A 12055-nucleotide genomic window follows, 5' to 3' on the forward strand; every position below is an offset into this window, starting at 1 on the left:
TTAATTAATAGTTATTTTTTGTTTTGTTTTGTCCTGCAACATTTTGATCATTTACATCAGTTTTTTTAACTAGCATATTCGAGGCATAATGGGGTACAAACGGAGCCATTCGTCTATTCTCTCCTGTAATAAGTTGGCTGATTTGGCCGGACTGAATCCGCCCCTACTCAAAGGTTTTTTTGGCCGGTAGCCTAATTCCCTGATCACTTCTCACGGGTTTTCTGTTTTCCTTGTCAAGAAGTCACAACATTATTTATCCATCTGCATTCCCTGCATCATTCACCAGGGCGCACAGCGGTACAGACAGTCAGCTGCAACCTGCTGCACTTCGTCTTCGTCAGGGGCGAAAAGGCCAACAGCAGCAGCAGCAGATGACAATCTGCAATGTGTCTGTAATGTGTGCGGAGCAGAAGGACATTCTGGTTTATTACGCTGCAGAAAAACCAAGTTGTTGTCATGCATTTACATCAGCACCTCATTCATCTTACGGGTAAAACAACAGGCAGATTGTCGTTTAAAAAATAAATCTTTTTTTTTTTTTTCACGTTTTCATGCAATCTGCAATCTGTAGGGTATTGTTTGTTTACTGGTTTATTTTACTAAATGTAAACCTCGGCCTAGGTTTGCGTTTGCTTTCTCTTTATTAAAGGAAACGACTGTTCCACTGAGGAATCAAGTGCAAGTCAAGCATGCGACTTGTTAAACACCCCGTAGACAGAAGCCCTGACCGAGCGGTGTGTCTGTCCTCCTCCCTGACCTGCCTGTCACAAGCCTTTAAAATCTGAAACAGGCACTGACACAGACACCTGGCTGACAGCAGCCCGACACATTCTGCAGGAATCACCAACATCATATATTTTTATTTTAATCCCCTAGATTCGACGAAGTTTTTGTTGACATGTGATGACAATGTAGCAATTTTTTTAAATTATTTACTTGACCTCTCACACTGTCTGTCACAACATGGTCCATAGCTAATTTACTTGCGTATGACATCCGGTTAGACTTGTTGATTTATGTGGTGCTGGAGAGTCTTTAAAGGTTTATAGCCAATATTGTATGATACAATAAAAAAAAAGAGTTTTTCTTCATAAAACGCTTGAAAATATTTTCGTGTGTAGCTACAAAATTTTAGGCCTGTTCTCATGTATAACTGTTTTATACATGACATTTTATTATCAACACCTGCACATATTTCATTTTGTCATGATAGCTAAAATTGAATTGTTTTATCGATTCTTTAATTGCCGAATTTTTCGAATCATTTCAAATTTAACAGCCAACAAAAAGCGTGCTGTAGGATATTTGATATTCTTCAAGTTTCCAGATGTTCAGTGAGGTTTTGGTTCTTATGATTCATGATTTGCTCGTATGGAGGACTGGCTCATCATTGCAGTTTGTGGTGCTGAAGCGCCCTCTGCTGCTGCTAAAATGATACAGAATTAAATCCAAGCACTTATCAAAATGTAAATGCCAGAGTTGTGCCCTGTAAATATGATGCGAATAATAAAATTGCAAATCTTCCACTGAAAAAAATGAAAAACTGAAGTCTGCTTAAGTTTTCTGATATTTGGGGAAAAGGCAAATTAAATTCAAAATTGCATCAACTGACATAAAATGCTGTAGCTCCATGTCTATGGAAATATGTCTTAAAATTTCAGAATAATGACCATGGCAATTTCACTTTATGACTCAGTGAAGCATATACCTTAAATACATCAAACATACTATATAAAATAGCAAAAAGAATATTTTTTTTAAATGTGTGCACAAATAGACCTTCAATACTTAAGAGCATAAGAGTTACATACCAGACATATTAACATTATGAAGCATCTTGCAACACAGCAAGGTTAAATAAAGCAAATAGGACTGGGAGCTTAAAGGGAGAAGACTGCACTGTGACTTTGTGACTCTGTTTTGAATTCATTGCAGGGCAGCAGTAAATATTAGGTAGCCTGAAATCTCAAGAAATGACAGCAGGTGCCAACTGGAACACAGTCTTTAAAAAAAAACTCTCATTATTCATGAAGGCAATAATGGATAGAAACTCCAAAGGAGCATGTGGGTGCTTTGATTTTCTGCTGTTTTGACTTGCAGGGAGAAATACTGATTTTTAAAAAGTCACTTTAAACATGCATATTAGTGTTTGTGCCTTCTGTTTTTCAGACATCTGGCCAGATAGGACACGCCACAGAGACATTTCCAAACACAGTGAGTTTTGTTGCACAAACCTGATCAACTGTTAGACATTTTAGTGTTCCAGTTTTGAAGTCAACCTCTCATAGCTCTTGTCTAGAGTCCAGGTTGTGCATATGTAAAGGTGAATTTATTGTAATGTCATTATTGATTTAATTCAGAATCAGAAATAAAAACGGATTTAGAGCCAACCATTTATCAGCATCTTAAACTCTTTACAATAATGCCTCTTTGCATAAACTGTCATAAACAACCAGTAGTTCTATCAGTGTACAGTTGTTTTCCTCACAGGAAAATATTAAACTTTTCTTGCTCTACTGTTGTTCTTTGTTCTTCATGTGAGACCAAAACTTAGTGCAAGAAAACCCACACATATCCTCTGGCAATTAAAAGCAATTCTGGGCAAAGGAGGAAGTCACAAAGAGAAGTATGAACAAATCTAAGACAATGCTTCCTCACACAAGACTTCAAAGTCAAATCACTTCACGCAATAAAATAAAATAAAAATTATAATCTGTTTACAATGGTTTCATCACCAGAGGTATTAGACCACAGTTAGCTTAATTCATCATAATCACAACAACCCACAAATTGTAAGGAGAAATTCTTGTGAAAGAGTGAAAACAGTCCCGCAGGTTAAACATCTTGCTTTTGCTTCCATCTAGTGGAGAGATAACTTCAGCACTGAAATGAACAAACATGCTGTCTAATCAACTGTGAACAAACTGTTGTTTTATTAGACATCAGTACTTGGGTTTAGCTGGTTAATGAGCAGCACTTTGAATTTTATCAAGTTGACTAAATGCTTTATAATATCTGTAATGTTCCCAGGTCATAAAATATACAGATGTAGACAATCAAAGGTAATTGTTTGCTGATTGGTCTTTATTAACACGCTGCCCCACCTATCAAAGACAGTCTTCAAACCAAACAACCAGTCTTGTAAGTTTTCACTTAAGCCTGGAGACTGATTCAGTCCCATCATGTCTAACTGTGCGTGAGGTCGGACTGACCCACCAGGTGGCCCTGAGTCATCTGTGTTTCCTGCTGCAAAAGGAACAGTGGCTCTGACTGCATAGAGGAATTTAAATATAATTTAGTCCTCACAGCAGTCCTTAGTGTATCAAAGTGTTGCATTGATGATCTGTCATTAATAATAAAAGTCCAATGAAACTTTTATCTGACCTGTAGCTACACATACAAATGGATATTATTGATATCTGGAAGCATAACGTGAGCAAAAATAAACTCAAACAAACATGTTTACTTAATAATAGTATTGTTTTTGTTTGTAATCTTTCTTTCTCCTTCTCTCAATCTTTGAATTATTTTTGTGAGTTGTGTTTTTGGACAACATTAAATCAGGAACATCATAGTTTAAGCGCAGGTTGCACACTCACTGAATATCACATTCATATATACATACGGACTATACTGTACATAATCATCCACTACATTTACATATTTTCATCAAAGGCTTTTTTTTTTTTGCATTATTTCTTTCTTTTTTTTTTTCTTTCTTTCTTTTTCTTTTTTTACATTTTACAGAATTCTTGACTTGTATATAGACTTTGATTTATGTTGTTGGTCATTGGTGAGTTTTGTATTTATATGATGTTCACATACTCGTGTATATTGCACAGTCCTTTACATTTATTTGTTCAGTTTTTATTCTTCTTGTTCTCAGCTGTATGTGTCGTGGACACATTCTGATTCTTAACATGACCTCAGATGACTAAAGAAGAAATTTTCCCAAATTTGTTATTTTCTTTGTTGATTTTGTTTGTCTGGGTTTCAAATAAAAGCGTATTACATTTATCAACTAATTCATGTCTAATAGATATTTTCATTTTCAACAGAAAAAAAGAAAGTTGAAGTGAAATACTAATTCTGAATAACAACCAGCTGTTGATATAGTTACTAATAACCAGTGAACAATGAGTAGAATTTTAAATTTTTGATACACATTTTTGATCCTTTATCTGTAGTCTGTTGCTGTGTAAGTACATTGAGAGCAATGATAAATTGGAGTCTGATTCTTTGTGTGTGAACAGATATTTGGGTGATCAAGTTAATTCTAAAAAATTGTGAATGAGCACCAAATGAATATATAATGTGTAGTCAATCCCTTGAAATGAGCTTCAGGAACTGACCTCTGTTTCACAAGTATCAAAAAAGCATTTTAATTAAAATGATTCTGGAAAAAATGAAAGAGACAAGTTAAACTGATAAAAAAAAATATTCTGAATAAGAACTTTATGTGGTGGAATTTAAAGTAAAGGAATTAATTAATTTGAAAAACATGTAACAAATGTGTCCTTCCACTAGTTTCCATACTGCACAAATTATTTGCACAACATCCCTTATGTTGTTGGTAAAATATTTATTCTTTGTTTTGTTTTGACAAGGACGCCTGTATTGTAGACTTTGAACCCAGTTACAGGTAAATACATGTCAACATTTTGTTTTAGCTGTGTTTCATTTGTAACACAGTGTTTTAGTGGTTATGACAAATTCAATCAATAAGTCTGATTATTATCCCTGCGGTTATATTTGATTTAACCTTTGTTATCTTAATTCATGTATGATGATAATGATGATGATGAATAATATGTTTCATTTTTAGATGATCATTGTGGCTAAATGTTGATTTGTAGCACACAGTGTCTAATTTGACAAGACATTTTGTCTATAAAAAATGGAGGCTTTGAATTTAAATATACCAAATCAATGCTTCTAATTTTATTTTTACCAGGTATTAGTGGAAAAGAAATATATATATGAACTATAAGATCCTTCATCCACATGAATGGAAAATGTGACCCAACCAAGATTAAATTTTCAGTCTTTTTTCTTCTGGTTTTCTTTCAGGGTAATATTAAAATTGCTCAAATCTGATTTTTCAATGTTACTAATTGTTTATAATTGAGCCAATGACATATTTTTGAGCTGGTTTTGTCCTGAATATCCTCAAATATTGATAGTGCAATACAGTCTGCTTCTGTTCAAAATGAAGAAACTCACGTTATAATTTTAAAAACCTGATTGATCGCGTAGGCCCACATGCAACAAGTACACTAAAACCAAACAGAATAAACTACAGTGTTTTTCTACTGACAAATAGATTTAACCAATGGATCTTCACAGTAGGTTTATCCGTAGGAATACACTTCTATATTTGAATTATCGCGAATAATGACCACATTTATTTTACTGTAAAAATGAATTTATTTTCATTCAGGCGACCTGTCGTCAGCAATGATAACACTCTTTTCTTTTAATAAAGTTTTATACATCAACAAAACTATTTACATGGGAAGAAACAGCAGACTTGAATGAATGATAAAACAAACACATGCAAACTTCAAAACAAACTCTAAAACACAGGAAAAATGAACGAAATGTGGCACAATAAAATACTCTGAGATACGGTCATGGAATGTGTCAAAAACGGATCTTAGAAATGGCTTTACACCTTTGAAAATAGGAATGTTTTAACATGAGGCTCGGTCGTTTTCTGACGTGTATTTTCTGATGTTTGCAAAAAATAAAAAATAAATCACCGAATTTCTTAGAGAAACTTATAAATCTGTTGTTTAATCTATAGTCTATGATGATCTTGGAATATAGACCTTTTCTTCGGCTGTAATATCCCGAAAAATACTCTTTAAGGGACTTCTTGTTATGAGAGTTTTCCAACTCGTGGTGCTCTATGAGGGCAAATTCTTTTTATATAGGACTGTTCAGTATAATTAATTATTAATTTTGTTTTTTTGGCTATTAATGTCTCACATATACCGCTCCAGTCCTGACGCAAAGTTGGCTTGTCTCATGTAGGAGTTGTTGTAGGAGTTCATGGGGCTGGAGAGGCCCAGCAGCTGCTCCGTGTGCTCGGCGCAGGAGCCCGGGCGCAGGCCGGGCAGGGACAGCCTGTTGCCGGAGCAGTACACTTGAGAGCTCCCGGGAGAGAAGCCGGACTGGGTCATGGTGGGCAGGTTTGGGGGAGAGGCCGAGGATGAGGAGTAGGGGTACCCGGCAGCAGCCAGGTTGGAGGAGAGGTTCCCGCTGTTTCTGCTCAGCATGTTCGCTGACGGGTTCACAGTCTGTGTCTGGAAACACGCAGACGGGTCGGTGCCGGTGACCGAGCAGCTGGAGGTCATGGAGCCCAGGTCACCTCCCCCGCCCAGCCCCAGCGTTTGGGTGTTCAGCTCTCCGCCTTGCACCACCGTCTGCTGGCTGATGATGTTGTCGATGCTGAACATGCGCGGCTGTCCTTGGCTGGAGGTCTGGTAGTGATGGAGCATGGCGGGATGCGGGGATGTAGCCGTCAGCTGGGAGCCATACCCCGACCCTATCCCCGCGTACAGGGTGTTGGGGTACGACGGTCTTCCCATTGGGGTTGGGGTAAAGGCGCTGGAGCTCTGCATGTAGCCGGGGTAGGTGCTCACATCTGTCCGCTTGAACCTCTTTCTCCTCCTCAGAAAGCTCCCGTTGTCAAACATGTCCTCAGCAGCGGGGTCCAGAGTCCAGTAGTTGCCTTTCCCTGGTCGCCCTGGCTCCCGGGGGATCTTCACGAAGCAGTCGTTGAGGGTGAGGTTGTGGCGGATGGAGTTCTGCCACTTCTTGGAGTTCTCCCTGTAGAAAGGAAACCTCTCCATGATGAACTTGTAGATGCCCCCCAGGGTGAGCTTCCTCTCGGGGGAGTTGGCAATGGCCATGGCGATGAGGGCGATGTAGCTGTAGGGAGGTTTGCCCCTCTGGACGGGCCTCTTCCTGCGGCGGCTCCCGGTGGGCAGGTGCTCCTCGGTCTGCCCGAGCGTGGCTCCATCCTCCGCCGTGTTGGGGCTGCTCCCCCGCGGCTCAGATTTGATCAACACGTTGTCCTTGGACCGGGCCTGCAGCATGAGAGGCGGCGGAGGTAGAGGAGAGTCCAGGCTCACGTTTGGAGACATGACAACAGGACTCGCCTCGGCGGGCGAGTGCTGCGTCTCTGCGGTCATGTTGCACATGCCAGAGAAGTAAGAATAATTTGCCAGATTCATAAAAGAAACAATGTAGAGGTCGTCTTTTTGTGGAAAAATGCCCGTGAAAGACTCAAGTTATGATCCCCTCTGCTCTGGCCAAAAATAGCCCAGGCTGTCCTGTCCTGCCCTGGTGGGGTTTGGGTGGTGTGTGTCAGTCAGTCCAGGTGAGAGAAAGGCGTTGACAGTTTTATAAAGCAGAGCAGGGATGACGCCACTGGAGAGCCAGTGACGCTGAAGGTAGGAGGACAAAACCCAAGAGAAACATTTTAATATTCCTCTGACCCACCATAGCCCATTTGACAGGAAAATCACATGATCTTACATTTATTTTAAGTTATCATTATATTGTTACAATAATTAGATTTCTGTCCTACTCAGTCCGTTTTCAAAAGGGCCTTTTGGATTTAGTTAATACAAAATACTTTATCTTGAAAAGGCCTTTTATCAGCTCCATGTCCATATAGCCCAGTAAAAGTAACCTCTTGCCATCAGGAGTTTTCAAAGTCTGAGACTATGCCTCCCCTTGGAAAAAGCTTCTTCCCTTAGTTTACTTGCCTAATTTCACTCTATTACTGGATATCTATTGGATCATTATTATGTTATTTTAACACACTGGCACCAACCAGTTGAGCCAAGATAGCCTAATACTGCTGTTTTAGATAACTTCAGACTGCACCAAATACATGAAATGTGTTGGTATTTATTAGTCTTTGACTCTAGGAGGTACCACTTTATAAGACTACCCTTGTAAATTATTTATGAAGGGTTTATAATGAGGCTATTAAATAAACACATTATAAATCAATCATTAAAAGCTGCTAGAAACATTAAATAAAAAGGGAAACAGTGACCTGTTGCTTGCCAAATAGTGAGCCCAGATGGCTCAGTGAGCTCACTTCATCTTCTCCATCAGCAGTATTTATACCTGATGGCTCCACCATGTATTTGGTAATAAGTTGGTAGCATTAAACAGCAGTCAGCATATCTTCATGGTCAAAAAGTTTGATTTGGCATCAAATTACCAGATGGTTTGTATTTTCTTCAGGACAGAATTACATTGGTGATCTTCCTTTACTTGATGTACTGGTCACTCAGTCTTAGTTATCAATAAATTATGACATGTTTCACACTTTACAGCAAGGCTCCCTTTTGCCAGTTATAAGTGTTAGTGATCATTAGTAAGATTGTTTAGTAGTAAGCAGAAACTGCTTACCAAATAGTGAACCCATATTGAATACATATGAAAACTGTGCCATGACTTGTTTACAATTGTTTATTAATCATTTATAAAGTGTTTCCAACCTTAATAACATAATTATTAACTATTTCTAAATAATTTAAAATGGTAGTCTTATTTTAAAGTGGTACCTAAGTTTTAGTTAATGAAAAATACAATCCTTTGAGAAGGCATTTTATCAGCTCAATGTCCATGATAACATGTAGCCCAGAAAAGGAACAGATCAAAGTAATACTGCATGTAACGGTTATATTTGTCATTGATTAATCTGTTGATTATGTTCTCTATTAATAAATTAATTGTTTGGTCTATAAAATGTCAGAAAATTATTACAAAATGTTAATCAGTGTGTCCCAAAGACCAATATGACGTCCTCAAATGTCATATTTTGTCCACAACCCAAAGATATTCAGTTTACTTTCATAGAGGAGTAAAGAAACCAGAAAATATTCACATTTAAGAAGCTGGGATCAGAGAATTTAGGCTTTTCTTCTTCTAAAAAAGAAAACACACAAACCAATAAATCAATTATCAATATAGTTAGAGATTAATAGTCCACAGCTAATCAATTAGTTGTTGCAGCTCTAGATGAATGCATTTTCCCATGAAGCCTGTATTAGTGAGGTGCTGAAAGCCACTCTGGAACATTGTGTAACCTGTAATGTTTGAGATTTACTGATGACCCCTGCTCTCTCTCTCTCTCTCTCTCTCTCTCTCTCTCTCTCTCTCTCTCTCTCTCTCTCTCTCTCTCTCTCTCTCTCTCTCTTCTCTCTGTGTCTGTCTCTCTGCTCGCTGCTTTCACTGACAGCTCTGTGTATATCCAGGGCAGAAACAACACTCACAGAGCTGCTCCAAGCTACTCCAAACCCAACAGCCAATCCACCAATTGAAAAATAATAACAAGCCACTGAAAACAAGCAATTGAGCTATCAAAGCTTTTGGGGAAGAAAAGTAAATATCCCCTCATTTCATTTTCATTTTTGGAGAGCGATAATCAAACAGTCCCCCTGGCCTGAGAGGAGAGGTGTTATCTTATGGATTGTTAAGTAAAAACACACTTCTGCACACAGTTGGTGTGTAGACAACAGCCTTTAAACACAACGCAAATGATAGTGCTTCTAATTGATTATTTAGGCAAATAGAGAGTTGAAGTTAATTACAAAAGCTAAGATACACAGAGAGGTGACCCGCTGCCATCAAGTTCAACAACATGGGGAGAGCTGTTGTGGACTGTTGAGGCAAGGTAGACTCACAATGTCTTTTCATTCAGTGATTAGGATCCCTTTAGCTGTAGCAGCAGCTATTCTTCCTGGAGTCCACAGCAATATTCAATACATGACAGTCCATAATGACAAAAAATCATCCCATAACCACAACAACGACAACAACAGCATAATACACAACACAATAAGGTTACTGCACAGACTGACTTATTATAAATCAATATCAAAATTACAATAACCTTTTTTTTTTTTTTTTTTTTTTTTTTTTTTTTACAAAAAAAAGCCCTCTGGTGGTCCAGAAAGATCCAGATATTTCTAAAAGGTTTCATGGCACTTCCATCATCCTTCAGTATCATCTCATTATAGAGAACCGTCATCATTCCAGTGACCCACACCAATACTAAATACTAAGACATATAATTTAACTATTAGTACCTGTTATAGTATATGCTATGTAATATCCTCTATATTGTGAATTACACGGTCTGAAGTCATCTAGCTAAATATCATTAGATGAGCAGAGCTGTTTAGTCAGGAGATATTGTTTCAGTCATATTTAAAAGCAATCTTTACTGTTTTCCTGAATATGTTCAGAGTCCAGTGTAACCATAGATCTGTATATTACAGTGTTCTTTAAAATTCATCATGTTGCATGTACATTCAATAACCTGAGGATGTGTAAATGACCAGCACATCAAAGAAAATCAAAGAGTGGCATAACTTATATAATTTATGGGTCACCGAATGGTTTGATGAGTATTAAAATGATGTGAATCAAATGCAGTGGTGTTCACAATCAGATCTCAACTTAATTGGGAGATTTTTGACCAAATTGTTCAACAGTGTCTTCCACCACCATCAACAAAACACCAAGTGTAAGAGGGGATAATCTGAATGAATCTATGCTATCGTACACTGAAGCTGTTCTGATCAATATATCTTGGTCAAACACCGTAGTAACCACATGTGGTGTGTGTTGATATTTGCACAATTTTCCCATCTGATAATAGCCTTGAATTATGAATGTTTTGTTGCAAAGTTAACTTGGTAATAATGCTGTTCAGCTGTGTAATATTTATACTGGCAAGATGCTTCTAATTAAAAGCATCCACCAGATAGTTCACATTGTGGTTATTGTGCATGTGATGAACTTTTAAGAAACTTTATGCTGTTTTTTCCTCTAACTTGTCACTAATTTGTACACATGAATTCATGTAGAGCAGTGTTCCCCACCAGGGGTACTTGTGCCCCAGGAAGAAGTGCCCCAGGAGGTACTTCGGCTGTTGCCAGGGGGTACATACAAAGATTGTAGAGTATTTAATTTTTTTTGTTTATGATTTAATTTAAAAAATACATCCACTTATTACGTCAAACATATCAATTAATTTTGGTGTTACTGTAATTAAGAGTGCATGAAAACCCCAGGATGGCAACAGCCAGAGCCACCATACTATAAGCTCTAAAACAGCTCTTCAGAAACCTATGGGTGACGTCACTTAGGCTCGATCCATTATTTATTATACTGTTCACGATGAAAACTAGTTCACAAACAAGCAGAGGAGATAAAATAGTTTGTGAAAAGTACTCAATGAACTGTTGAAATAGATCACTCAAAGTAATAGTGAATCTTTGGGATGGGGTACGTCTTCCAAAAAAAGTTGGGATCCACTGATAGAGGTACAGATTGAGAGAACTGAGAAGAGACAGAGAGATATGACTTTAACAGTTTTAGGAGCAACATGGTTAATTGTCCTTCCAACAGGCTTGATATGAAAAAAATATGTTGGCGATAATCAAAACAAAGTCATTAATCATAGCCGCCCACTGCCTTACTGGATGCCTGTTTCCCCATCACCCTCACTCCACCAACAAAAAGTAGCTGCCTGGCACCCCCCCCCTCCCACAGATGATTGGACCCCTCCCGACCCAGCCGCAGCTCAGACAACACTAAGCCCAGCTAGCTACTCACAGCCAGTGGCTAACAGCTTCAGACAGGCGTGGGAGCGGGGCTGTATCCAAGCAGGATCTGCCCCCAGAGCTGCCAGGTCAGGCAGGACAAACAGGGGCTCAGGCCAGGAAACGGGCCCTCTGCCTCAGGGCCTGCGGCCTCTTGCTAATCCCCTCTCCTCCTAAACCACCCCCCACCACATCAGAGCCTCCCTGTACCTCTCTGCACCTCCACACTCCCTGTACACTTGTCCTGGACTGTGGTCACTTTATCTATTTACAGTTTCACAGACAGTACTGTCAACACATCTGTGTACCAACATGCAAACAGATTTTTTGTGTACAGTGAACACCTTGCTTCAGCTGCACCCATGCGTTACTATGATTACAAAATGGTTGATATTGGCCCCTACCCAATACCAGGG

General features: G+C 38.6%; 1 protein-coding gene across 1 annotated transcript; it reads right to left on the reverse strand.

The window, feature by feature from the left end:
* Positions 1–5532: 5532 nt before the first annotated feature.
* Positions 5533–7368, reverse strand: foxe3 (forkhead box E3). The gene has a single exon (XM_084722214.1). The coding sequence runs from the start codon at positions 7239–7241 to the stop codon at positions 5988–5990; it is 1254 nt and encodes a 417-aa protein (XP_084578340.1). The 5' UTR covers positions 7242–7368; the 3' UTR covers positions 5533–5987.
* Between the last annotated feature and the right edge of the window lie 4687 nt (positions 7369–12055).

This window comes from Lutjanus erythropterus, chromosome 7 (genome assembly GCF_056507025.1).
Source record: "Lutjanus erythropterus isolate fLutEry1 chromosome 7, fLutEry1.hap2, whole genome shotgun sequence".
NCBI lineage: Eukaryota > Metazoa > Chordata > Actinopteri > Lutjaniformes > Lutjanidae > Lutjanus > Lutjanus erythropterus.